Source organism: Tyto alba, unplaced genomic scaffold (genome assembly GCF_018691265.1).
Source record: "Tyto alba isolate M040663 unplaced genomic scaffold, T.alba_DEE_v4.0 Super-Scaffold_28, whole genome shotgun sequence".
Classification (NCBI taxonomy): Eukaryota; Metazoa; Chordata; class Aves; order Strigiformes; family Tytonidae; genus Tyto; species Tyto alba.
The window spans coordinates 2,387,990-2,414,995 of record NW_024881302.1 but is presented as its reverse complement, the minus strand read 5'-3'; the positions used below and the strand labels follow the sequence as shown (position 1 = coordinate 2,414,995).

The 27,006-nt window shown below is 53.5% G+C and overlaps 1 protein-coding gene across 3 annotated transcripts in view; it reads left to right on the top strand.

The window, feature by feature from the left end:
- The window catches only part of LMF1 (lipase maturation factor 1), a 206,544-nt gene extending 189,512 nt beyond the window's left edge, over window positions 1-17,032 (top strand). For all 3 annotated transcript variants that reach the window (XM_042798474.1, XM_042798476.1, XM_042798475.1), the window contains 2 exons: window positions 3,549-3,661; window positions 14,945-17,032. In XM_042798474.1, coding sequence (XP_042654408.1) covers window positions 3,549-3,661; window positions 14,945-15,119 — 288 coding nt within the window. In that variant the 3' untranslated portion in view covers window positions 15,120-17,032. The remainder of the gene's footprint in view (window positions 1-3,548; window positions 3,662-14,944) is intronic.
- The last annotated feature ends 9,974 nt before the right edge of the window (window positions 17,033-27,006 follow it).

Sequence of the window (27,006 nt, the reverse complement as noted above, 5' to 3'; positions counted from 1 at the left end):
GTAAACCTCCCCTACCCCCCCGTCACCCGCCCTCACACACCGACGCCGATGTGAAACCGTGCAGAGCTCCCAACCATGTGAAATAATAATGCTGGGCGCCCGTGCCAAGTTTCCAGCTGTTTCCACATGTGTATCTCATACTTACCTCCTCCCGTGCGCCTGTGCCAGGACCGAGATTCAATAAAATGCCACACTAATCCACAGTCCTTTTTCATTAAATGACCAATTAAAGCTAGAGGAAAAGGGTTCTTATTATTTCAGTTGGGAGCGTGTTCCCTGTAGCACCGGGTGGGTTTTATATGTATTTTTTGCGATGATTATATTCCCTTCTATTTCGTTATCTCTGCAGAGTTTCGTCGCTACTGCGTCTGGTTTGCCCCCAGCTCCTCGCTGTTGCCTGGCTTAGCGGTGATTTGGTTTTTAATTCGGTAAAGTCATTAAATACCTCTGTATACAAGCTGATGTATTCAAGGTGAGAATGCCGTGTTTATGCGCTGGCAAAGTAAGTGGAGAGGTCGGGGAATCGAAGCAGTTGGAGAGAGGTCTCGGGGCAGCGCCGGTCCCGGGAGGGGGTGGCACCCCGGGGTGCGCAGTGATGCCACGTGCGGGTGGGGAGAAGGAGGGAACCCCCATCCCAGAGCAGCGTGCGCAGCGAGCCGTGCCCGGAAAGCTCGGAGGGAACCAGCTACCCGAGCCCTGCGCAGGGCTGAAGCCCGTCAGGAAATAAAAGCTCATGAGGTCTTAACGCTTAGTCGCGGGTTCCCTGTGACGTAGCTAAAACCTGATTTTCGGAGGCCTCGAGCTGTAAGGACAGTTAGAGGTGATCTGGCTCGCTGGAGAGCTGCGCCTGCTGCGTTTCTGCGGGTCTGCGCGGGCCGGCCGTGAACACAGCAAGGCTTTGGCTTTGTGGGGGGGGCAGCGTTGCTTTGGGAACCTTAACCTCGGCCTGAGCTGCCTTTCTCCGGCGTTTCAAGTTGGCTTGATGATGGGGTTTTTGTGTTCAGGTTCGTTAGTTGCTTTCTATGCTGTGACAGAAAGAAAACTCTCCAAAGATAAAGGAGAGCTGTGTCCACATCCACGGTGGGCTGCATCTGGGGACCTGTGTCGCTGCTGCAAGGTTAGTCCCCGGCTGCTGGTCTCTGTGCTCGCTGAAGATCCAAAACCTAAAGCTGAATCCAACACGTTGCGCGTCTGCCCACCTTAAAGCAGCAACGTGTGCGCCTGTCCTGGCTTTTCTCTTTTCTTCATCCACTGGATGGTTCAAGCTCTGCCTCTCCCGTTTTGCACGCTCAGAGCTGGCAAAAGCAGAGCGCAGTGCCAGGGCCCCATCCTGACCATCGCAGCTCTGCAAACAGTGTTTGGGTCTGGGTCTCACTGTGTCACCTTCCCACCCTGCGGTGTGATGCTTCTCTGGACGCAGCCCAGATCTCCCGGACTCATTTTTTTTTTTTTTTTTTTTTTTTTTTTCCCCCTCCCTTTGCCACCATATCACTTTACAGAGTAATGAGTTAAACAGCGCGGTTGTTAGTGCAGCTCGGCTCCTGCGTGCTCCGAGCATCAGCGGCCCGCGATATCTAAGCCTTCGTGCTGGGGAGGGGAGGGCTGGGGGGGGGGGGGGCTGCACCGGGTGGAAATTTCTCACCGCAGACTTTGCTGGGGCCAGACATGTTGTAAATTTTACAAGAAAAACACTTTACAAACCAGAAGTCCAACTCTCGTGCGCATGGAGCCGCTAATTAACAATTTGGAGACCATGTGAGCCAGGGAGCCAATTCCACCATTACAGAGCCTCACGGTTTTGAATCAGGCTTTGAAGATTTGGGATCCTCCATACAGCTCTCGCTCCAGGAGTCTGGTGATTTCTGTGTCTGTTCTTCTCCAGCTTCTCCTCAACTTGTGCACAGGAGCCCTCACGCCTCCCAAGGCCCTCCTAGAAACAGCGCCTAAAATCACCCAGAGCGCTTTAAAAAGGGATCTCCAGGAAGGCACAGGATGCTGAAGGTCTGACTCGCGGTATTTGATCGTCTGCAATTGCTGTTGCACCTCTCGGGGAGGTCCCTGCTCCCAGCCAAGGGTGCCCCGGGCTGTGGGTCCCAGCGTGGCACCCGCCTTCCCGAAGCCCACCCTGAGCTGAGCCGTCGAGGGGAGTTTTGGCGCGGGTCGTCCCGTGACGAGGCGGTTGGGCCCTTGGCAGGGACGCTGCCGGTTTTTCCCGCAGCCCTGGCGGGGTTATTGCAAGACTTGCGAGGTTCGTGTTTAACATTTTTGGGGATGCCAAGCTCCCAGCTCCGGGGGCTCACCGCGGCTCCCCTCCCAGACCGCCACATCGGAGCCACCGCGTCCCCCCTTGAGAGCTGCCACCTCCTCTGCGCCGGGAAGGGGCCTGGGAGATCTGGGAGATGGGGGGGGGGGAGTGGAGGGTCGGTGGAAAGAGGAGTGCACCGGAGGATCAACGGGGGGCTTTGGGGTGGGCAGAGCGTGGCACGGGGCTGGCGGTGGGAAACATCCCTGGCTCCAGCACCCACCCGTGGTGGTGCAGCCGGGACAGGAGAGGGAACCAGCCGCACGGTGAGGCAGGACGGAAGCAGGCGGACGGGGAGAGTAATCTTTTTTAAAAAGTTGTTGGCTTAAATAACCGTGGGTTTCCTCTAAATTGCGATGAGCACGGGTCAGAAACCCTGCGAGGTAGAGCTGCCGCTTGATGGGCCTTTCCACCAGCGTTTGGTGTTTTCCATCTCGTTTCTCTCCTCTGTTTCCCTTAGCAACGGAAATAACAAACTCTGCCATTAGAAAAGATTTGCAGAGTAACTTTGCCTTGATGTTCTGCGTTAGTCACAGTCCTGCAGGTATAGCTGCCGGGTTTCGCTTTCCCACAGTGTCCCCTACTGCTTGCATGAAAAAATCCATTTAGGTACACATTAAAATAGGAGGGGAAAAAAAAAAAAAAAAAACAACAAAACAAAACAAGAAAACCAAACCTTAATGGAAGTATAAGGCACAGAAAGTAACCAGAAGGGGAAACGCTTTTTGTGGAGCCTCAGCAAGAATCCCTGTGAAGAGCATGAGACTCGTGGATTTGTGGAGGGAGGTAAATGCCGAGTGAAGTTCTGCCACTGCAGCTTGGGCTGCGGCTCCTGAGAGCTGAGCTGCTCCCTGGCAGGGGCACGGGATGTAAAGAGCACAGATTAGATTGAGGGAAATTTAAATAAGAGAAAGGAAACAGGAATAGAGAAGTCACCTTCTGTTTTCTCTCTGATAACACAACGGGGGGAATCAGCCTGTTTTAAACTGATGTGTGGATCGTCCTTTCAAAATGTGACGTTACTGTTCCTCTGTGGAGCTTGCGGCTAAAAGAAATTATTAAAATCAAGTGTTCGGCGGGGGGAATAATAGGCGAGGTCACCTCCAGCTATGGTAGATACACGTAAAGTCAAAAAGAGATATGTGATCCGAGGTGGAGGAGGAGCCACAGAAGTCTTCGATGCTAATAACACCGCATGACAAGCCCGGCGGTGCCTAACTTTTGTCTTTTTTATTCCTTCCCCAAGACCTACGAGCAGAATGAATGGATAATCCACTTGGCTGGGAAGCTGCTGGCCCAGGAAGAGGAGACCTTGTCCTTGATGGCAACGAACCCCTTTGCTGGCCGAGCACCCCCACGGTAAGCTTTGAGTTTTGCCGAGGGAGCTGGAAGTGCCCGACCTCCGTGTTGGTCCTGCCTTGGGTGGGCACACGTGGTTTCTGTTGATGGATCGGGTTTTGTATTTGCTGGTACCCAGGTGGCCCTTAAATAGGGTGAGTTTAACACGAGGACACCATGAAGAGCTGGTGCTCGCAGCACCTTAATGCCTTCCCGGGGGGGACTCAAGGACCCTTCGGCTGAGCCCGTGCCCAGGCAGGTCTGTGAAGGGCTCGGCGTTGCTTCTCTTGGCCAGAAATCATGGCTGCTGAAGTGGTTTCCTGCCCATCAGCTTTAGATTTTTTTTTGCCATGATCACTTGGCGAGCTCAGGTCAAAACTACTGTTTCGACTGAGGTATTTCAAAGACAAAACAGTCTTGCAGAAATGATTGTTTTTGTGGACACTTGTCTTGGAAGTGTTTGTGTTTTCAATGAAGAGACAAAGCAAACATCAGCAAGTGAAAGGCACAGATGAAAACTCTAAGGTTTTTTACAAAAGGAAAATTTTCACAAAAATGTCTATTTTGTTGATGAAGTTATTTTTAGCTGAGAAAACATTTGAAGGGAATTTTGGACGAACTCAAGTAATAGTATGCTCTTGCTAATATTTTCCATTTGAGGCTCTTAGAATGCACAGCAAACAAGGATGAAGGTTCACGGCACCGTGTGAAATGAACTTCCTCTTGAACCCTGCTGATGTTTTTAAGCTTTAGTGCAGTGCATCCCCCAGACCTTCGGAGGAGAGACTCCTTCTCCAGCTAAGACACTAAGAACTTCCACCTTTTACCTTCCTCTGAGATGGTTTACACATCCCAAGATGGTATAAATGTATAAACCCAAAATGGTTTATACTCTGAGCAGAACGTATGTCTGTGTATAGTCTGCAGAAAAAAACAGAGCCTGGAATACAACCACTGAGTGAGTTTCCCACTGTCATATTGGAATATTTCTAATAACCACATTTCTGGGGGTCCCCAGGCATCCAGCCCTGTCTCGTAGTACACAGGCACCTTATGAGAGCATCAGTACAGGCTGATGGGACGTAATCCCTCTAAGTAATGGTTTTACACTGAAAGAGGGCAGATTTAGGTGAGCTCTAAGGCAGAAATTGTTCCCTGTGCGGGGGGTGAGGCACTGGCCCAGGGTGCCCAGAGCAGCTGTGGGTGCCCCCTCCCTGGAAGGGTTCCAGGCCAGGTTGGACGGGGCTGGGAGCCCCCTGGGCTGGGGGAAGGGGGCCCTGCCCGGGGCAGGGGGTTGGGACTAGATGATTTTTAAGGTCCCTTCCACCTCAAACCAGTCTATGATTCTAAGTACAGGAGCCAAGGCTGCTGTAAGAAGAGTTATTTGGAGGTTTTTGCACGTATTCTTATTCAAGGACCCATTTTCCCAGGGGTGCAGCACCGCAGGGCGAGCAGTGGGCATGGGGCAGGAGCCCCACAGCCGCCCCCCCCCCCCGGGGGGCCCCTAAACGATGGTTTATAGCTCAGGGTGCGCTGTAGGGGGGTGTCGCAGTTTGTTGGGTTACACAACCAGCAGATCTGTTACACACCAATAATGACGCCTTGGCTCCAGCCCAGGAGGGCTCCGGGGAACCTCTATTAATTATTGCTACAACAGGCGTGCTGGGCTCCCCCAGCACAGCCCGTGCCACGGACAGATACAGCTTCAATAATGTTTACGGAGGGGTTTTAGCTCTGCTCAGCTGTGCTGGGGTCAGCTTTCCACGCGAGGAGCGGCAGGCTGACGCTGCTGCGTTGGGAGGAGCACGGGAAACCTCTTTGCTCCGGGCCGTGTTCTCATTTTGGCCGTGTTTCCTCTGGGTTTTTATGGACCTTCACGTGCCCGCGCGTGCGTTTATCAGCCCAAACGGGGTCTGCGGCTTGGGACAGCGAGCTGGACCTCCCCCGGTGCTCCCTGCCTTTTCGGGGGGCTGCTCAGCAACAACCCCCCCCCCCCCCCCCCATGGAGGTGGCACCTTTTTGGTGGCCGGGGAAGGGGCCCAGCGCAGCCCCAGCTGCAACCACCCACGTGGTGAAAGCAGTGGGTGCCTCGTTAGGGTGCTAACGACTGTCAGAGCTCACCAAGGGCAGAAATGGAGCCCCTTGAGGGGGCTCACCCAGCGGGAGCTTGTCGGGGAGATGGTGTCGGGGCGTTATGTGCCAGGCTGAGCTGGAAGAGCGACTGGAGCACCTGCGCCGCGTTGGCTCCGTCTTGGGTGGATTTACCAACCGAGCCCTGCCAAACTTTGCTCACGTCCCCGCGGCTCGGTGCTGTAAATTCACCCCGCGGTGTTCTTCATGGGGTGTTCCTTTGCGTTGCCAGGGGGGTGTTTTATTTTAAAAAAAAAAAAAAAAAAAAAAAAAAATTAGAACAAAGTAAGTCCGACCTGAGTGCTGGCCGACCCCGGAGGGTTTTAGCAGAACCGGGGACCTTTAGGCACCGAGTCACCAGTTTGAATTAGGTGTCCCCTGGTGCCAGCAGCCAGAAGCCACGACCATCTGGTGGCTGCTGGCAATAAACGGCTCTCGCGGTTCACGGGGCGACAGAAGCATTTGATAATCCCAGAGCTGTTTATTACCACGTGTCCCCCAGTGCCATAAACGTTGCTCCTGGTACTCACCACAACTGGGGCTGAGAACAAGACATCGTAACAGATTAAAAGGCAAGAAAACGTGTATCACGTCTTGCCTTGCAGGATTTTGCCGCAGACGGGCTGCTTCCTAGAATCAGTGGTGTTAAAAATAATTAAAATAAAGTAGTCGAGCACAGGAACTCATTTTAAAATGAAAATAATGAAGTGGGATGTGGCCAGGATAACACTACATCGCTCCAGGTGGTGAATAGGGTTTTTTATTGTATTCTGTAACAGGTGAGGAAGTGAAATGTTCAGGAATTTAAAGCAAAACCAAAAGCAAATCTTTATCTTTGTTAGTTTTTATAGGATAACGATTGCACAGCGTGCCGAGGAATACAAGCAGGTCCAGTAAGTAATTACACAGCAGCGTGGATGCTGTGTTGAACACACGGTGCTATAGATCTTGTTGAACAGGGTCTTGATTCATGCGTTGCCTTGGTTTAACCGAAGCACAGACTCTGTTTTCACTCTTTAGCAGCTAGTTTATAGTAGGAAAAGATCAGGATCCAGCGCTGGTTTTATGTGTCAGCTGCCTTTGCTCTGGCATTAGCTTTGCTTTAAAAGTTTTTCATGGGTCTAGTGTATTTTTGGGTGGCGTAAAATAAAAATAACAATTTACAAATGCTCCTTTTGGCTCAGACCAAAATCCAACACCCCATTTCACTCTGGATCCAGGGTTGTGGGTCACATTTTGGGTTTTAGCAAGCCAAACGCAAACACCTGGGACATTGGCACCGTGGGGATTTTCACCCAGGTGTGAGGCTGCGGGCTGGGGGCACGGGTGGGTGCTCACGCTGCCCACGCCGGGCTGCTGGGGGGCAGATCCTGCGCTGGGCTCTCACGTCACTCACCGATGCCTGTTGCTATTTACATTTCTTTGGTTATTCCTTGTTTGCTGTTAGCGCTTCGCCTGCATAAGGAAACTGAAGTGACCATTCGCCTTTCTTTTTTTTTTTTTTTTTTTTTTTTTTTTTTTTGATTTTTGTGCCCCATCCCTGTTCTGCTGGGTTTACACTCGTGGTGCTCGTGGCCGGGGTGGGCACAGCGGCTCCGTCAGCTGCTTTTCACCCAGCGTTACTTCTGCTCAGGCGACCTCGCCGGCTCGGTTTGTGAGCCCTTTCCTTTAAATTTCAAACCCACCATTTCTTTGTTTTAATTTTAAACGTCCCCCTGTTGCGTGCCGAAGCTCCCAGCGGGGCTGGCGAGCCCTTTACACCCCCGTCACAGCCCCGTTCCCACCACGGCCGGTACCCGGGGGACTGATCTGTGCCCTCCAATCTGGGTGCAAAAAAGCGTGAGAAGCGGCAGTTAGCAGGATACCTACTTTTTTAATCTAAGACCCCTCATTAACTGAGCGCTGGACGTGGGGCATCCTCAGCGCTGCCAGCCGCTTGCAGCCAGCGATCGCCTCTTTGCTATAATTTCATTTGAGTTGTGAACAAAAGCCTTAAATTCAAGACTCAGCGGTAACACCTGGGGAAAAAAAAAAAAAAAAAAAAGATAATTTCGGGTGGCTGTAGCTGTGACGGTTTCTGAAGGGCATCCCTGCCCCCTCCCCGTGAGCCGGAGCCTGCCTGCGCCGGCCGCGAACCTCAGAGCCGCCTTTGCTCCCACCGTCCAGCTCAGGATTGTGCCCACCACGGCTCGGGTCCCTTCGGTAGCTGGGTGGAAAAAAAGCTAATTTTCTTACCATATTCCCCCCTCCCCGCTCCACTCTAAAGGGAATTTTGAGACTTAATTATTTTCATTCCTTGCTAGACTAAATAATTAGGGGAAGGGACTGTTTTCCATAAGAACATTATGCTCCATACTCCACGGAGTTTATTCTGTTAATGGAAACTCTACACCTTAAATAGCCAAGGGACTTTCAAAATGAGTTAATGCCTTCGAAATGAAATTTCTGAGACCAAAGTTTGTAGGTTTCTTTACAACTCCAGAAATTATAGTATTTTTTCAAGTGTGATAAACTTAAAATGAGAAACAGGTGACTGATTAAAAATGAGGGTATTGTTGAGCGCCCAGCCTAGCTGAGTGTGAAGCTTTACTTCAAGCACGGTGATGTTTGTGGAATGTAGATTTACAAAATATTATTGTGCAGCGGATAGTTCATAAAACACCAGCCGTCATAAATCTGAATGGTAGGGCTTTGGCTGAGAAATTAATAAGTGTTTAACACACCGTCATGGAAACAGACTGCAACAATAAAAGAAAACAAAAATCAGATTTTGCCTACAGAAGGAGGAAGAAAATACAGTTTTTTATTTTTGACCTGAAGTGTTCGGTGTCTCTGATATTAAATCATGTTCACTTAAGGACTTTTATTCCAATTATAGTAGCACTTTGTTGAAAAAGCCCCAACATGTGTCTGAAGCCCTGGATTTGTAGCGCTGGTGTTATTTATGGAGGCGGCGCTTCCCATTTGATGCTACCTGGCTGCAGGAACACAAGAAGAACATAGCGTTTGGTATTCTTTTTTTTTTTATTATTATTTGACTGCCCATTTATTTCCTATTTGTGTCACAGCTCCTGGGCTTTGTGCCTGGGGGGCATGTTGGACTGGATTTTTTCAGGCTGTGTAAGTCACCACGGACCCTGGGGTAGGTGCTTTCCCGAGGGACCTGGGGAGCCACGCAAGCCAAGCTGTGGGGAGAGCTTTGTCCCGTTTGCACGGTGTAGAAGCCACTTTGGGGTCCCTCGGACACCCCCGAGAGGGGTAAAGGTAATTCTGTAGCTCTTGGGAGCGGTGCTGAGAGCGGGCAGGGAGTGGGGGGTTGTTGGAGAATACGGGCGTCACTGGGATGTAGGTGGGGGGATGACGTTTCTGTTGTGCGAGGTGTCCCCCAAAACGTCGTCGGAGGAGGCAGGAGCGGTGCTCGTGGGCGTGGGATGTTCCGTGGGGATGCGAGTCCTCCGGGGTTTGAACTTGGCTGTGCTGAATCTCAAGTGCCCCCCTCTCACCCCGAGGCGTTTCCCTGCCGGGACAAGTCTCCCTCCCAAGAACCCGTGTGGTCCACACAGCGTGGCAGCGTAAGGGAGCGATGGAAATCCACAGAGTCCCCAAAGCCTCTCCCACCACCACTGGTATCTTCTGCACAGAAAAGTAAAATATTTTCTATGGTTTTCCCACTGAAAAGCAGCTTTGCCAGTGACAGGGTCCTCAGAGGTGAAGAAGTATAAACGCATTCTTTTTTTGCTTTCTCACTGGGTTTCGCTATGTGAAATGTTTTATTGCAGTTCGTTTCTTCTTGCCCTATGTACTATAATTTAAAATCTTGAATTTAGCATCAACATTATAAAGTCTGATATTATCAGCATGAAACGATTCCACTGTCCTGAACGAAAGCTTAAGGGATTTTCTTTTAGTAAAAACAGCCTCAGTATTCCAGCGTTCTCAGGGAAGGGCAGAGCACATCTCAAAGCATCAGGATTCCCCCCCCGGGTGGGAAATGGGGTTTCCAGAACCTCTCGGAGCGGTGGCAGATGCAGCCGTGGGGCAGCTTCGCCGTGGCAGCCGTCTCCCTTGGCCAGGGCAGCTCCTGCCTTGGCTCCCCGGGAACCAGCAGCCGCAGCCCCATCACACCCTGCAAAACGCCAAACCCAAACCCACACGCTGGGTCTGTCCATGCCAAAAATCATCCCGGCCAGTGCTGTGAGCCCCGGGGAGAGGCAGGTTTCCTTCCCCTGAGGTTTGCTCAGCCCTTGGTATAGACACAACCTCTGAGCCTCCCTTTCTAACCTGGCCATGGGGGAAAAAACCGCACTTAGCCACCTCCCAAAAGATTTTTGAGGATAAACTGGTCGTGGGATGCTCTGGCTCTGCAGATCCAGACCTCGCAGGAGCCTTGGAGAAGGAGAAGTCAGCGGCGTTGAAAAACAATCCATAAAACTGCCCTTATTCTGCAAACTTGGGCCAAGATGAATTTATGATCCCTCCTGCTAACGGGGCTAGAATAAGCAAGAAAGCCGATGATGGAGGCTCTGTTACTGTAATGAATTTGTACTTTCCACTGCCACTTGCTCCCTGATTTACAAGGGAGTGGGGAACCTTGAGATAAAAAAAAAAAAAAAAAAATTCGAAAAGACGCCCCGTGTTTTGGTTTCTTTCTTCCCTCTCCCACCCCGCTTTGCCCTGTCAGGCCATTAATTCTAACAGAAACCACCGGCTCTGGTTTTTTCCCTCGAACCCCTCAGCTGTTGCAGGGAGACAGCTGCACCCTCTGGAACTAATTACAGCTGTCTGGGAGATTTAGCCTTCCATCCCAACAACTCCAATATTGCTGCTAATTTTTAACACGTACAGTTGGAAGATGTCATAATAGGCTGATATATGATCGAATCTTAAAAGTGCTACAGCGCAGCTGCTACCGGGCATCTGGCGGGATGAATATATTGATTTAAAAAATAATGCTTATTATTTTTAGCCTTTCTGCCTTCCCTGAGGCCGTAGCCTTGCCCGATCCAGGTGGTGATGGAGAGCGGGTGCTTGCCCAGAAGGGTGGTGGCGGTTGGGTCCCGGCACCCGGTGCAGGGTGGTGGGTCCTCCCTCCTCCAGCCATCCACACCGGGACCAGTGCCATCGCTCTGCCAGCACCTCCTGGCCACCACCGTTGGGCTGGGAAGGAGCTGCCAAAGGGGCCTTTCTGTCCCTTGTCCCTTGTCCCATGTCCCTTCTGTCCCTTGTCCCATGTCCCTTCTGTCCTTTGTCCCGTGTCCCCGTTGTTGTCATAGCAGAGAGGGTTTTCCATCTCCTGCAGGAGAAACGTCTAACTTGCTTTATCTGACTGTATCTTGTTTCTGGCTTCTCAGGTGATTATTTTGCCCTCGTGTGCCTCCTGAGGGAGCTAACTGGGCTCAGCTGGTTCAGCCTGATGCTCCTCCTGCGCCGTTTCCCTGCCCGGCTGCGGTAACCAGTGCCTGGTGCTCCCTGGGGAGCCAGGAGGAGCTGCCAGCTTGTGTTCACTCAGTAAATCCTGGGAAACTGCAGCTGGGATTGTCCTTCCTGACCTTTCTGTCTTCTCTGAAACAAGAGTCTTGCTCATCCTTCTCCGAGTATGAGTGACCACCTGTGGCATTAGGCTCCTTGTAATGTAGACAAAGTTGGGTGGCTTCCCTGGGACCTTCTTGCAGATGTTCCCCTTTCTCCAGAGCAGCAAGCAAGGTTCACACATGCCAAAAGTTTCCTGCGTCAGAGGGGGCTCAGGGACCTGTGGGTCCCTTCCACCAGCCAGAAGGTCTTCGCCTGAGCCCCAGAGTTGCAAAAATCACGAGTTATCGCTGATAAGGTGAGCTGTAGCTTATGGAAGCTTCTTAATCTGCAGGCAACCGCGCATGCAGGCGGCCTGCCTGAGTTACAAGCTGTCCAGGGCTCCAAGTGATGCTTGTAAACTCTGTGAGCCCTGAAATGATGGACTCCGGGGCGTTAATGCTCCAGCCCTGTTCGTGCAGGAGCACGTTCGCTCCCCAAATCCCGGGAGGAGGGAGCCGGCCCAGCGAGGCGGCGCTGGAGGAGTTGGCAAATCCTGTAACTTCAGGACTGAGGCACCCAGGTAGATTATAAATACTGGGGTAGCTTGTAAACTCTATGAGCCCTGAAATGAGGGGCTCCAGTGAGTATTAAACTGCAGCTTTTACATCCGTGAGCCTTGCAGGGAAAGATGCCCACGGGTTCCAGGTTTTCTGTGTTTTTCCTGCAGCCCCTAACCCCGGGAAGGACAGAGAGCATGGGGTCTGGATGCTGCCCTTGTGTTTTGCTGCTCAGAGGTATCGTGATGCTCAGAAGCATGCCCGCTGGAGTTTCTCTGTCCTGCAGCACACGTTGGCTGCTGCAGCTCTTTGGTATCTCCCTTTACCAGAACGGAAACCTTCAAGTTTTGAATCCCAGAGAAGCGCTGGCGGTGCAGGACAGCGAAGGGCCGTGGGCTGGGGTGCGCCGGAGCTTTATAGCTCATTGCTGGGTGAGTGGTTCAGTTCCTGGAAGGGCTCGGCTCCTTGGACTTTACAAACTCCACAGCCCACGGGGCTGTGCAGGTTCCTCCTCCGTGGACCTTGTCATCCTGGCGTGGACCGTGCATCCCAACGCGCAGGTGGAGCGGGCCGGGGGAAGCGCAGGGACGGTGGCTGGGACAAGAGGGTGGCTGAAGTTAGAGGTCGGGGGGGCTTGGGAGGACCCTTCAGGTTGATTTCGGCTCTGAACAGAAGAGCCTGAAACGTCGTCAGATAGAAAGGCAAACTTTATGCCACAAAAATGCATCTTCAATTGCATGTGGTCGCTTTAATGCTCACACGGTTCTAGTTTTACATGCCGATCCCTTTGATAGCAAACATTTTAATAGACAGAGAACATATGGGAAAAATCATACCAAATCAGATGATAGATATTATTTAATCTGAGCAGGCGAGCCCATTCAAAAGGGACAAGGACGTTTTCATTCCAGAGGGGTTATAGGACAGTCCTTGAGGGTGGGGAGAAAGCGCTTCTGTGTCTGAGCAGAGACCTGGCATCTCCTGAGGGCTCCTGGGTCTGCCCTGGGAGCTCGGAAAAATCAACTGCTCCCTGCACTCTGCATCCCCGTCTGGAAAACGGGAACTTTGCCAGGTGGGGTTTGCAGATAGCTCCGTCAGCGTGGGGCACCCCCTTACACCCAGATTGTGGGTGTACATAGACAGGCCCAGCTTGGTAGATGCTCCGCAGTCGCTTAGTGAAAAAAAAAAAAACCCAAAAGCCCCGGTGTGGCGGGCGGAGGGAGGCTTTGAGCAGGAGAGGGAGTGACATAACATCAGCCACTGAAGCTTTTTGGGGGGAGGTGGCTATGTTTGTTTGAATTCAAGAAAGCAATCAAGCAGCACAGCTTGGAAATCTCTAACCATCCCGGACAGAAGCCTGCGGGCTACCTGGACCCGCGGGAGCGTTTCTGTTCAGTAACGCTCTAATTATCAACAGGAAATTTTGTGCTCCTGCGAAGTAAACACTGTGGGAGTAACACTTCAGCCCCCCTTTGACTTTTACCAGCCTCAGAAAAGAGGGGGGAGAGAGGGTGTAGAAACGGCCTTGACTGTAATGAAGCCAGCAGCTGCGGGGCAGCGTTTATGGTGATGAGATGCAGGTTTGTGCACCCCGAGCCCCCAGCCAGGGCTGTGGCATCGCCCCCTCCTTTTCCCATTTACCTTCCTGTATTTGCGGGCTGCTCTCCTGCCTCCCTGCACCCCCAGTGAGCGGGCAGCAAGGTGGGGTGCCAGGGCAGCTCAGGAGGCTCTGCCACGGAGCGGTACGGCATCAGGGGACACCTCCATCCCCACGCTCCCCTTGGCACCCAGCCCTTACCAGTAATTTAACTTCGAGCTGTCCCAGTGCAGCTCCAAATGCTTTAGCCTGAGCTCCCTTGGATCCTCGCTTTGTCCTCAGCGGAGGGGGAAACACGGAGATATTTGTCCTGTTTTCATTCCGGCCAGGAGACAATCAGCAAGCAGATGATGCTGCGAGTCAGCAGCAGGCGACGGGTGTGACGAAGAGCCCCGCGTTAACGTGGTTCCTCAGGAGCATCCTTTCCGTGTGGCTCACCCGGGTACCCAGCAAGATTTCAATTGCGGTGTCGAGTTGTGATGGCAGCAGACCTCTTCCCCGGCTGCAGTTCCGTCCGTCGTCTGCAATCTCCCCCCTGCTTCCCCTCGCGGTGCCCGTGTTACGGAGGCGAGCGCTAACGGCAAATATATAGGAGTCGTCCCTAATTATTTTAGCAGTAGGAAGGAACTTTACGGCTGCCCGAGGTGCAGCCCCGGGAGCGAGCAGCTGCGGGAGCGTGGTGCCCCGCTCAGTAGCAGGGTTTGTATTTTAGTAGTGAAGCAAAGCAGGTTTAAATGAGCATTGACATGACTTTGACATTTTTATATTGTGGGTTATTTTATGAACTTATCCAGCCAACGCAGCGATGCACTCTGCAAACAGGGACCACAACGCTGGAGGACCGGGGTGTTGCTCCTTCTCTTGTCAGCATGCCCTACATCAAGCGGGACCAAACCTCCCGAAACCGAGCGGCATGGTTAGCCTCCGAATGTGTTTCGCGACACTGATGAATGCTTCTTTCTGCACTGTTTTAAAATCTCCTTTTCTGTCAACTCCCAAGGCGGCCAGAAAACAGATGCGCTCGTAGCCCTGCTAATAAGCTGCGGAGCAGGAGCAGCCGCTGGCTGAGGCAGAGGGATGCTGGGGGAGCTGGGGTGGGAGTTGGGCTCTACCTAAAAATGTCCCAGGCAGAAATGCTCCATAGTTACTCTCAGAAAAGAAAAAAAAAAAAAAAAAAAAAAAAAAAAAAAGTCATTTTCCTGCTTTTATTATTTTCTTTCAAACTTGGTTGTAGCGTGCGGCGGCAGCGGGGAGCAGCGGACAGGTTGGGGGTGTTAAAGCTCCTCCGCCTCGTCCATCGTCCCGAAATTGGAGCAAGGGCATCTCGGGGACACCGGCATGCGGGAGGCAGCCAGGCTGAGCGCCCGCGAGCTGGTTTGTCCACCCAGTGACGGAAAAGCTCAAAAACTCCACTCCCAGGGGTCCGTAAATAGGGTCTGACTCCTTTGTGCCTCGGCCCGGCAGCGGTGCCAGCCCCTCCTGAGCAGGCTGTGCTTTGTTTCTCTGCAGGTGGATTCGAGGGGAACACTTCAAGTATAAATTCAGCCGACCCGGGGGAAAGCACGCCAGCGAGGGGAGGTGGTGGATTCGGAAGAGGATCGGGCCTTACTTCCCCCCTGTCAACCTCCAGGGCCTGAAGAAGTTTTATGAAGACAGGAATTGGCCGTACCCCGTGCAGGACTGATGGAGGAGGACGAACGAGGTCGAGAGGGACCGGCTGGGGAAGAGGGAGAGCAGTCAGCTCCTGCACAAACTACATGTCTTGCTTCTGTCTGTATTTTTCATCCAAATCCTTATTTACACGTATTATACAGAAGGTTCCCAGCCAACCTGCCCACCTGCTGTTGTGGTCTGGTTTTCCTCATCGTTCTCTTTCTTTCTGGTCATCCTTCTCGCCACAGCCATGCCTGGTGATGGATTTCTTATGCCAGGCTGCTCTGTTTGGAAACCGTCAGCTCTAGAATTTGTGGAAAAAGGTGAACAAATCCCGCAATTAGTTTTGGGCAGGTGTTGGTGTGGCTTTCGCTGACCCGTTGCTTCGTGTGATGGCTGTAGAGGCATGAGGGGAGATTTCGGGGTGGTCTCCTGCCTCAGCCGGTGCCCCCCCCCCCAGGGCTCACAGGCTCCGTGGGGTCTGGCATGGGGCAGAGCAGCCGAGTCCTGCTCCTCCATCCCACCCCGACGTGTGCCACCAGCACCGAGCCAGCAAAGCTGCTTTATTCCCAACACAGCTGTCCCCACGCTGCCCTCGTCGTCACCCCGAGCAGGGCCCAGTTGCAACCTTCTCCCCACAGGTTAATGACCAGGCTGAGCTACGTGTCCTGCCTGAATTTCCCCTGTCCCTCCTGTTTGCTTTGGAGTGTCCCCCTCACCTCGGTTCGTGTTTAAAATCCCCCCCAAAATTGTGCCCCCCCGCGTGGGTTTTGCTCGGCGAGCCCGAATCACAGCGATGGGGAGGGAAATGAGAGCAAGAACATGGTGTCTGAAACAGCCATCAGCTGGCCAGGGTGGTTTATAATAATCGATTGCTTGTTAGCACATTCTGCTGCACACGGTTCTTCTTGCAGGGGAAAAAAGAAAAAAAAAAAAAAAAAAAGATCAAAGCAACCTGTGTGATGCATAAACCCCCGTTGTATCAGGCTTGAAAGCCGCAGGTTTACTGAGAAAACCCGAAATAGCTCCTTGCTGGAGCTGCCGCGTGGGCTCGGTGACGCGGCGCCGAGGACAAGCGCAGCCCTGTGCGGCCGCCCCGGCCCATGGCCCCGCGGTGCCGATGCTCGCGGGTCGCCGCGGCCGGTTGGGGCAAGAGCCCGGAGTCAACAAGTCTGCCGCCAGCCCCGCCGCCTTTCAACGGGTCCCGCGCTGGCCTGCGCCTTCCTGTTTGCTTAACCTGGGGATTTTTAGAACTGGCGCTTTTTGTTGGCGGCCCCGAAATCTGCCTCTTCGGGGAGCTGGCGGAGTACGGGGCTGAGCGTCCCACGGGCACGGTCCAGCGCCGACAGCCCACGCACCCAAGCAGGGGAGGGCAGGGAGATGCGCAGGAAGGGGCTTGCCAGGCTTTTCCCCCCCGCTGGGTTTTTCCAGTGGCGTTCACCTTGCCCCCCCCCCCCCGCCCCGGAGAGGAATTCCAGTGGCTGGAAAGCTTACAATAAAGGCTTTCACCCTTCCAGAGCAAATTCAACCCAAGCCACAAGCGAAGGGGAAGGCGTCGCTGCGTGCTGGGCTGTGAAGCGGCGCAGAGCCACCCTCGCCAGGGGCCACCAACCTGGCGGGGCCCGGTGGGGGGTGGGCACCCTGGGGGGCAGAGGCGGTGGGCGCATCCCTGGGGCTCATCCAGCTGAGCCCGTCCCCTCCGGCGCGAGATGCGCCCAAAGCAGCCGAATGTTTTCAAAAGAAAAACCGGGTCCAAACCGGGCAAAGCAAACCGGCGGGTACAGTCGGCACCGGCACTGGCACGAGGCGGCGCAGGCTGTGAGCGCGGGCACAGAAATGCCATTTTACACGTTTCTTACCCCTTTTTGACCCCGATTGTACCGAACGGGCACCACCGAGTATATTTCTGGAAAGGGATTAAAGCGGACAGCTCTTGAATAACCAGCGGGAGCTTCACTTCTTTTTTATTTTCTCTAAAAGCGTTCAAAAGGGAAAACGGCAGCAGCCCCGGGAGGGCAGCCCAGCCCCAGGCGCAGTCCCCCGGTCGGTGCCTGCCCTGATGCGGCTCGCTGGGGACGCGCCGGCTCCCGCGGGGCCGAGGTAATAAATAAGGTGAGTCCTGGGTGTTGCAGCACTTCTTTGAAATTGAGGGAGAGCGTGGTGTCCTGTCCGAGCTCTGATCCCCGTCCCGGCGAGCCCGGGCTGTGAGAGCACAGCTCTCCCCTTCCCTTCCCCGGGGAGCGTTTCCACAGGGCTCCCTCTTGCTTTACGCTTGCGTTTTCCATCCCTGATGGACGCAGCTCTCCGGGATGGCTGGAGGGAGCGGGAGGACCCCCCGGTGCCCTCCTGCCCGGGTGCTGGCGGGGTCCCGGGAGGTGCCCGCCTTTGCCAGGGAGCGATGCTGGCAGTTGGCACCCAGGGCAGCTGTGACAGCAGCGGAGGCACAGAGCCCATCGCTCGGAGCCGCCGCGCTTCTGCAAGGCGTTAACGCTCTTGGCCGGGGACTGGGAAAATCCTCTCTGTTCCCCAGTCGTGTTCGAACCACGACGAATATTTTAATTGCGGGGCTCGGAGCAACGTATAGAGCGCTCCAAATTGTAAATAACCTTTATGACTCAGTTGTGTTTTCCTAAATATTTGCCATAGTTGGAAACCAAGTCTCTTCTGCACACAATGGAAGAACATTTTGTTCCGATTACTGGGCGGAGGGACGAGGGCGAACGCCACGATCCCACATCTCACTCCCATTATCGTCCTCCCCGGCTCGGCCAACCCGCCAAGGGGCTGGGGACAATGGAGGCCAGGCTGTGTCCGTCGGGATCCGGCGTAGCTCATGCGTGGGGTTCTGTGTCTCGATGGACGTGGGAGATACCGGCGCGGCTTCACGCCGAGCATCCATCTCCATCTACGTGAGCTCAGGCGCTGGCTGCGCTTACCTCATTGCCGGACGTTATTTGAAGCATTTTATTTAATTGGTTATTTTATTCTTCCACGGCTGAAATTGAGCCCTGGAGTCGGATGCACGGAGAAAGGCTGGAGCCCGTCCCATGGCCCCGTCTCACCTCTCGCAGGACCTTGGGCAGGATTTTTGTGGCAGGTGAGTTGGTCGAGAGCAGCACACGCCGTCCGTGTGCTCTCTGGCTCGACGGGATTACAGAGCCTCCCATGAAAAGGCACTTTTCACCTTCCCCCTCTCTGCAGAGCCCATGCCCGGCTGCCCCCTGCCACCAGCACCATCCTTACCTCCTCGGGGCCGGCCCCACCGCACCAAAAAGCTGTTTTGAGATCCCACCTCTGTGGCAGCACCCATCCCTCTGCCGAGGGTCCCTGCCTTGGGATCCTCTACGCAAAACCGGGGGATTTTAAGTCGCTGTAAAAAGCAACTGTGCCCCCCCAGCCACTCTCTCCGCTCTGTCCTTCAGTGAGTGGGCAACCCCGGCCATCTCCATGGGTGCCGAGGAGCCGGCAGCTTCGGTAAGAGCACGGGGTGAGGGTGCCCCCCTGCATGGGTGACAACGGGTGATGGGTGACAGACATCCCCCGGGCATCCCTCGTGGGCTGCTCACTGGCAGCAAATGGTGCTGGCCTCCCCTCTCCCCAATTTAATTAATTTATTTTGGTTTCCAACCTCTGGGTCAGGGCTAATGGAACCCAGACCGGCATTTCCATTCCTGTTTGCTGTGCATTGTGCTTGTTAAGACTTCTTTCTTTTTTGCCTTTTTTTTTTTTTTTAAATCAAAAATTCTTGCTCTGCTCTGCAGCACTGGCTGGAAGATAATACACATTCAAAGCAGTGAGGAAGGTGCACTCAGGGGATTAAATTAGAAACGTTTCCCTGAGACAAAATTCTTAAAAAGAGAAGAAACAATTATTTAGAGGGGGTGAGGAAATCGGAACCACATTGTCTTATCTGTTGACTAGAGGTTTTCTTGGAGAGATTTTTTTTTTTTTCCCTGAGCTATGCACTGGAAGTAAAACTTTGTGGCATTCCCAAGTCAGCGCGCCATAAATCCATTTGAAAGATAAGATAACTCTGTCTGAGGTCTGCTCCTGCCACACTCCTCTTCCTCGGATGTCTTTGAAGAGGGGATGGGGACACCCACCGAGCACCCAGCAGGGAGGATGAGGGTCCTGACATAAACTCCACCGGCTCCCAGGTGCGGGGTTTGGGTCTATCAGTGAAAACAACCGTCAGCTGAACCCCCTGTGACAACTCTTTTACCTTGGCGGGGTTTTCCCAGTTTTCCATGCCCTGATCTGGAGCCTGATCTAATCCCACTTGCTCCTTGAGATCCAACCAGGTCCCAGAGCCGCTGGTGCCAAGACGGGGAGGTCGTGGCCGGGCTGCTCGGGTTCCCACCGCAGCCGGGGGCGTCTCGGGGGGATGTTGTCAGATCAAAACTAAGCGGTTTTATTTTTTAATTTTCTTTCCCTAAATGAAAGTTACCGATCCTTTTGGGGTATTTTGAATGCATTGGGGTATTACGAATGCATAAAGTCCCTGCGCGTGGCCGGCGGTGGCTCTGCTGTGGCACCGGGTGCTCCACAGCGCAGGGCAGCAGCTGCCTTTTCTCATCGCCCCCAAAATCACAGGCCGGGGAGGAAATTCCCGGGAGAGGCCCCCTGTGTGCGCTCAAATTAATCGACACCCACCCCCCACACACACACACATCCCTGGGCAGGGTCCCCGCAGGGAATAGGTGATGCTGAGGGGAGCGGGGCCGCGGGGAGCCCCGGCGGAGGATGCTCCGGTGTTTGCACGGCCCCTCCAAATGCGCTCCGGACGTGTTCACCAGGGATGGCCGGGGCTCGGAGCACGCTGCCTTCCTCCCCGCCGAATTCGGTACTCGCTCGGCCATGGCCTGCTGCAGCAAGCCTCGAGCCCTCCTGCTTGGGAAGGTGCCCCCGGCTCCCTGCCCGCTGGCTCGGGGCAGCCCTGGGGCTGTTTGTCTCTGAAAATGGATGCGATGGGGTGACTCGTGCGCCCAAAGCTTCCTCCGTATGTTTAGGAGGGTCCCTGCTGCCACACTGGGTCAGGGGAGTATTTTCATCCCGGAGAGGAAAGGCTGGAGGAGATGCTGCGTAGCCCCCGCAGGGAGAGGGAGCACAGGCTCGAGGATGCTCGTGTTTAACCTGCGCGGAAGGTCGAGCTCCTGTCCCTGCACGTGGTGGGGACACGCTGGACGGGGGGACCACGCTGCCCCTCGCCCCCTGGGTCCTGCACTGCTGGCAGCCGAGCTTCCCTTCGTGGAGGAGCACACACAAGGGGTTCAGTTTTCTGCACACCCAAACCCCCCCGACACAACGCACCCCGGCGTTACTGCGATTTCCCAGGGACGATCCCTCGGGGCAGGTTGTCCCCTTCAGCTTTGTTTTGTGTTGCTGTAGAAGTTTCCTTGCTTGGATTTTTTTTTTTTTTATTATTATTATTATTTTTTAATTTTCCTGATGCCATTGCAGGTTTGTTTTACTTCTGCAACCCTCCGACCCGCTGCCTGGTACCCGGGGGCACCCGCTCTGCCGCACACCCAAAACTGGGGCTCCCCAAGGCAAATTTGAGGGTGACCAGCACCGCGGCGGGTACCGGCTCCGTGATTCCAGCTGGCGGGAGGTCTGGGCTGCAGGATTGGACCGACTTTTTTTTCCTTTTTGCCAAGATTACAGCGTTTTGAAAGCATGAGACCCCCTAGCAAGCACAGCTGGGTTTGTATTTCCCCACGTTGGCCGCCAGCTGCGGCGGGGTCAGATCCCGCAGCCTTGGCCAAGCTCATCTGGGCTGCTCTTCCCCCGAAAAAAGGAAGCCTCCCTGGGCTTTTTTTTTTTTTTTTTTAAGTACTGCGTATAAATGTCTATTCCTGTTGTTGCTGCTGGGGAACACCGAGTGAATATGTAGGGGCAGATGGATTTTAGCTCATCTCTTGGTCACAGGGAATGGCTAAATCGATCTGTGCTTGCGTAATTTGGGAAGACCCAGGAGCGTGGCTTTCGGAGCGAGCTGGGAGGGACGAGGCCCGTGCCAAGGGGAAGGCGGTTGGGTGGCTGGATGCGACCATCCGGGGGTCCCCAGAGGCGCTGGGTTCTTCAGTTACTTTATTATCCTGCCTGCCATGTGAGTTTGGCTCAAACTTCATTGACTGTAAAGTTGCAAGGGCTTTCAAGGTTTTATAGACCATCTACCTGTCTCCAAGCCCTCCAGGAGAGCTGTCTTCTGCTGGTAAGGTGGAAACCTGTGCTGCATGTTAATGTGCAACATGCTTAGTGTCCCACAGGAGTTTAAGCTTCAGCTGGAAAATCTTTAATGATGGATTTATGTTTGGGAGTTCTGTTTTCCCATCGGGGTTTATTTCTGATGTAGGAACACAGAGAGGTTCCCAACCCCATCGTCATCACACTGGTCACTGGGAGGACATTTGCCCCTCGCCAAACCCCCTTGAACTGACAGCCTGCCTTTAAAAAAAAAAAACCTCTAGGCTCAGTGTAAAAACTCTTAAGATTTGGGGGAAAAGTCATTCCTTCCTTGTGATCTTTTTGAGAAACACCCAGGTCGTATTTTCAAACCTTTCTCTGGGTAAAAGCGTGGGTTTGATTCGTGGTTTTGGGGACGTGGTGCCCGCAGTGGGGTCAGCAGCGAGGAGCTGCCGGAGCAGGTGAGCTTGTGCCTATGCGAGGTCCTTGTGCGGGGCTCACGAGATGGGGCTGGCATTATCCGTACCAGCAGCCACAGTGCACCAACCCAGAGATTTCCTTATTTCTGCATCATTTATAAATTGTAGTTATTTGTTTTAAAGTAGCTACCCTTCAGTCTGGGAGTTCCTGTAGAAAATACATGTATTCATATAGTTTCCCCACTCCCAGCTGCTTTTAGAAGCTGGCTTTACTTTAACACATATTAAAGGAAAGAGCTTTTTTCCTTCCCAGTAGATTAAGTTTGGCTAAACAATTCAGTGTGAACTGCTGGGCATGAGGCAGAAACCTGTAGGCTAAATTGCCCAGCTGCTATAAGTTTAGACCAGCATGGGATGAATTTCAGGATCGTATATTAGTTTTCATTTAATCTGATTATTCTGGGCTGGAGTTCCTGGAGGGTCTTCAGGTTATTGTCAGTCAAAAGAATCTTTAAAAGCTTCCATTTGCACTAAACTTTTCCCATTAGAAGTCTATTTTCATTATGGATCTATTTTTATTTTAATAAAAAAATTATTCTCCCAACCCCCCTTGCTTTTTTTTTTTTTTTTTTTTTTTTTTTTCTTTTTCCCCAGCCAGGGTTAAAACTGAAAGCCACAGCAGGGTCTTGCCACTCAAAATACCATTTCCCTCTTTTGCTGAGGCCATTGGCTTGGCTGAAGGAGCTTGGGCAGATAATAAGGAGGTAGATTGTGTGGAAAGGCACCTCCTCTGCTCCCAGCGATGCTTCTGGTACCTGCCTCCTCATCCTCAAGCCCTTCCCTCACTGGGAAAAACGCTTTAAGTGGCTTGATTCCTGGGGGGATTTCTAGCTCAAAAGTCTCAGAGACTAATGCAGGACTAATTGATCTTAAAAGCCCCGTTGCTGGATGGCTCGGAGTCGCGCTGTCAATTCACGGGCTGGTTTCTATCTGCCGCCGCTTCTCGGCTTCCAGTTTGGGGGGGTCTGGCAGGGAGCAGCCTGGCAGGGGGGGTCCGGTGGAGGCAGCCCCCCCCCCCCTCCCCCAGGGCTGAGAAGGCAGCAAACCCCACGTTTTGTGGGGGCGAAGACACCCCTGTCAGGGTCTGTGTTTTGTGCAGGAGCAGCAGCGTTGTGGCACGGGGAGGGGGGTTTCAGGCTTCCCTCCCTGGGGCATCCATCCCGCCTCGGCCATGGGGCTGGTGGGATGGCAACGGGCTGACAACCCGCCCCAGGGCTGTGGCAGGAATAAAAAACAACACAGAGACATCCAGAGCTAAACCCCAAACCCGCGTTCTTTATTTCTGCAGGATTTTACATTGGACAGGCCAGCCTGAACCTTCTGGAGCCCACATGCTGTCTGTGCTGCTCCGGTCGTCGATCCCAGCGCTGACGCCTTGGGGGACCGGGACCACGCTCTGCGGGGACATCCATGGCCTGCGACCTTGTCGCTGCCTAAAATCCTCCGTTCGCTCAGGTTTTGCACGCAGGCAGGTGGGGAGGAAGGAGCTGAGCTGCAGCGCCAAGTCGTCGCTGTGCGAGTTGTGCCCCGGCCGTGATGCCAGGCACCATGCCGGTCCCCCCGCCATGGCATCGGGGTTTTCCATCCTGCTCTGCCTCCTTCTTCCCGGTGGTCGGGACGAGCCCCTGCCTTAAATTTTCCGCAGTCAGTAAGATTTTGCCATGCCCCTCACGTCACCAAAACGCCGGGTTTTCCCCCGTTTCCCCCGGCACAGGCTGGGAGCCTGCTTCCTCTGCGGTAGCGGCTCCGGATAAGATTGCACATCACGGAGCTTTTCCCTGTGCGTGCCTGTTGCTGGGACAATTATACTAAAATCACACCACCTGCAAGCAGTTAGTTAGAATAATAAATAAGTGATAGATTATCAAATAAAGCATTGGCTTCAGATGAGGTCATCCTAGCACCGTGTCGTGGGTCTCGGAGGGTTTGCAGGCTGCTTTCCTGCCGCTGATGGGCTAAATAGCTCTTGTATCAGTCAATAAAAAAGTTGTAGAGATTAAAGAATCAATTAGGAACTAGCCAAAGGGGCAAAAGCGTAACCCAAACATGCTGATAAAATCCAGTAGGTGATTATGGGAATGGTTCTTATTTCATTTTACTTTTGAAAGGAATAATTGCTCGTTGTAGAGCATGGAGCAACTTGGACTGGGTACTTTTCCAGCTTTACAGAGGAAATTCTAGTGTTCGGCTGACAAATGCAGAGGCATGCTGCGCTCTAGGGCTGGATGGGCATTTTTTGATCCTTACTTTGCAAAGCATCATTTTGTCCCTGCAGAATTGGCCGGGGGAGCTTGGTCGGTTATTTGGTGTGGCCTCAGCCCAGAGCATCCTTCCCCCTGCGGGCGCACGTGTCCGGGGTAAGGGGAGATGCTCTCAGGGGAGACGAGAGGGATGGGACCGAGCATCGGCACTTGGGTATTTTGGAGCCCCGGGGCTGTGCTGCTTATCACGCAAACTTTGATTAACCAAGTCCGATCTGATCAGCTGAAAAAGCACTTAGGGATGTATATATTAGAGGGGTTTTTTCCAATATTTACCACCTGGCCTTCCGTTTTCCAGGAACACACCTCTGCAGCGCCAGCCCCGGCCTGGGCTGGCAGCTCGCGGTCGGGAATTGGGCTGCGCAATGTCACGTCCTGCTAATTCGTGGGGACGTGTATTAAGCGTTAGTCTAGTGCAAAGCCTTGCCTCGTCGGGGGCCAAAAATAGGGAGCACCCACCGGGAGGCAGCTCCTCCTCGGGAAGGAGCGACCCGGGCGTCCCCCCCGCATTGCGGCCCTGCCCGCTCCGGCCGTTCCCGGGATGCGGCAGCTCCGGGAACCCTGCGGGCGAGCCGGGGGGATGAGCAGCAGGATGGGTCACTCAGGGTCTGCCTGTGTGTTCCTGCAGAATGGGGCATTCGCCAGATCGTTTTCCAGGGAGGAAAGTGCAAATGAATGATTGCTTTTTTCCCCTCCTTCCTTGTATTAAGATGAAATGTTTGGTTTTACAAGGGGAAAAAAAGCACGGATTGCATCGTTTCAAGCCATTTCTGTTTGGAGCTATTTCTGAAGGGGAAGCATTGTGCTTTCAAGTGGATTTTTAAGTCATTTCCACCTCACAAGAAGCTTTGGCTGTTCCCTGCTCCCATCCAGAGCAAACATCCATTTTGAGATGGAGCAGCTCCCCGGGAAGGGCTGCTCTGCCCGAGCGCTCGCTCCCTTCCCTGCTTAAAAGGGAGAGCTTTGCAAGCAAAAAAAAAGCAAAAAAAAAAAAAAAAAGTGAGCCATCCAGGTTGCTTTGGAGGTGGCACGAGGATGTCATGCCCCAGGGACAGCAGCCACCAGCGTCCCCTTTGCTGAAGCACACCGTGCCAATTCGCCCGGCCAGATCCCGCTGCCTGCGCTTCTTCCAGCCAAGCTCCCAGCTGCCTGGCCCTGCCTGGCCTGGATGCTTGTACATCCTTCACAAAACATTATTTTTATGGTGTGCATATAAAGCACACGCACAATGTACATCACGGCTGGGCTGGCAGCGCCTCGCAGCCCGTGCGGACAGGCCGGGAACGAGCTGTTTATTGCTCTGTGCCCTTACCTTGTGTGCGTGGGTGGGCAAGACAGGGAATTTGTTTTTCCCTTGTTTTTTTGTTTTTTTTTATTTATTTTCGCAGGTCGTATACCACCAGGCCATGCCGTGGCTGCAGGGTTGGTTTGAAGAACGTTGGAGGGTTTATCCCGGCGTGGCCGGGGAGGTGTTTGCTCCCCGCTCGAGCTGGGGGGGGGGGGGTGATGCAGGCAGGCTGGGGCAGAGATGCACCACAGCTAAAGGCATCGCCTGGCCTCTGTTTTATCCCCGTGCGCAAAAAGAAAAAAAAAAAAAAAAAAAGAAAAAAGAACCAGAACAAAAAATAGAAGCCTGAGCGCTAGCTGCCCAGCCGGCATAAAAGCTCTTGCAAAAGGTAATTTTGCCCAGTTAGCGTTGGACGGCTGCAGCCTCGGGAGGGGAAGAAATGCTCCGGGCTGGCGCGGGACCGGCCGCTGCGGCGGCGAGGAGTTGGGTTTCAAGTGCAAGGGAAAAAAAGAGCCCGATCCTCGCTCCGGGGGCTACGCGCTGCTAATCCCCTGTTTATTCTCCGTCTAGCCCAGCCGCCCACACTCCCTTAAGCTTTTGTTCATTAACAAGGTCCAGGGTAAAAAGATACCTCTGCGGCAGCTGTCTGCGGCAGCGGCGCGTGGTGCCGGCGCAGCCGGAGGAGCGGTCGGTGTCGGCACAGCCGCATCCTCCTCCGGCCCGAGGCAAACCCCATCCTCCCCGAGCAGCGCCGGGGTTCGGCCCTTTCGGGAGGGTTTCAGCTGAGGACCACGGCGTAGCCGGGTCGACTCAGATAAAAGTTTTATATTCTTAAGGAAGCGGCAACAAATAGGAGGGATCGGCCTTGGATCTGCGGGGTGAGCTCTGGCAGCCGACGCGGGGCGCGACAGCTCTTGCCCTGGGTGTGTTAACCCTACCAGGATGGTGTGAGCAACCCCGGGGGCTGCCCCAGCAAATTAATTGGCAAATTAATCTTTGTCTCCTGGACCAAATTCGAGAGCCAACTGCTGCCCTGAAGTGAGGGAAAGTGGGGTCGAAGTGGAGAAGTGGGATCTCCACGCTCCAGGTTATAGATCCTGTTTTGCTCCCAATAAAGCGTTGAAAGAGGCAAATCCCTTGTATATAAAATAATAATTGGTAGTAGTAATTTATCATTAATCAATAATAATAATGCAAACGCTGAGCGCTAAGGCAGATAAATATACTCTGAAAATAAAAGGCCAATCTGTAAGGCTAGGTAGAATTGTTCTTATCTCCCGGAGTAGAGTAACTTTTATATCAGGCTAAGAAGGTCTTGCAAAACTTTAAACAAATTCACAGGTGACTGAATTTATATGACTTCAGTCTCTGAGATGATCTCGTCTGTCCCCGAACGGAGGGGAGATGCTGCCTGTACCCACAATGGTTGCAGCACCCACATACGTACAAGGGTTGGAGCGGCTGCATCAGTCCTGCCTGCAAGGGAGCGCCGCGGGAGCCGAGCTTTGCCCTTCGAGCAGGACCTGGAGGCCAAGAACCGACTCCAGAAAAGTCGGAAATTGAGTCAGAAGACAAGGATGAGAAGTTGTGCTTCTCCCTGCCTCCAGGAAGGCCTCTGGCTCCTTTGGGAATGACCACACCGCTCTGACAACCCTTGCCCCGAGACCCCTCTGCCGAGCCGAGCACTTGCCCGGCCGGAGACTC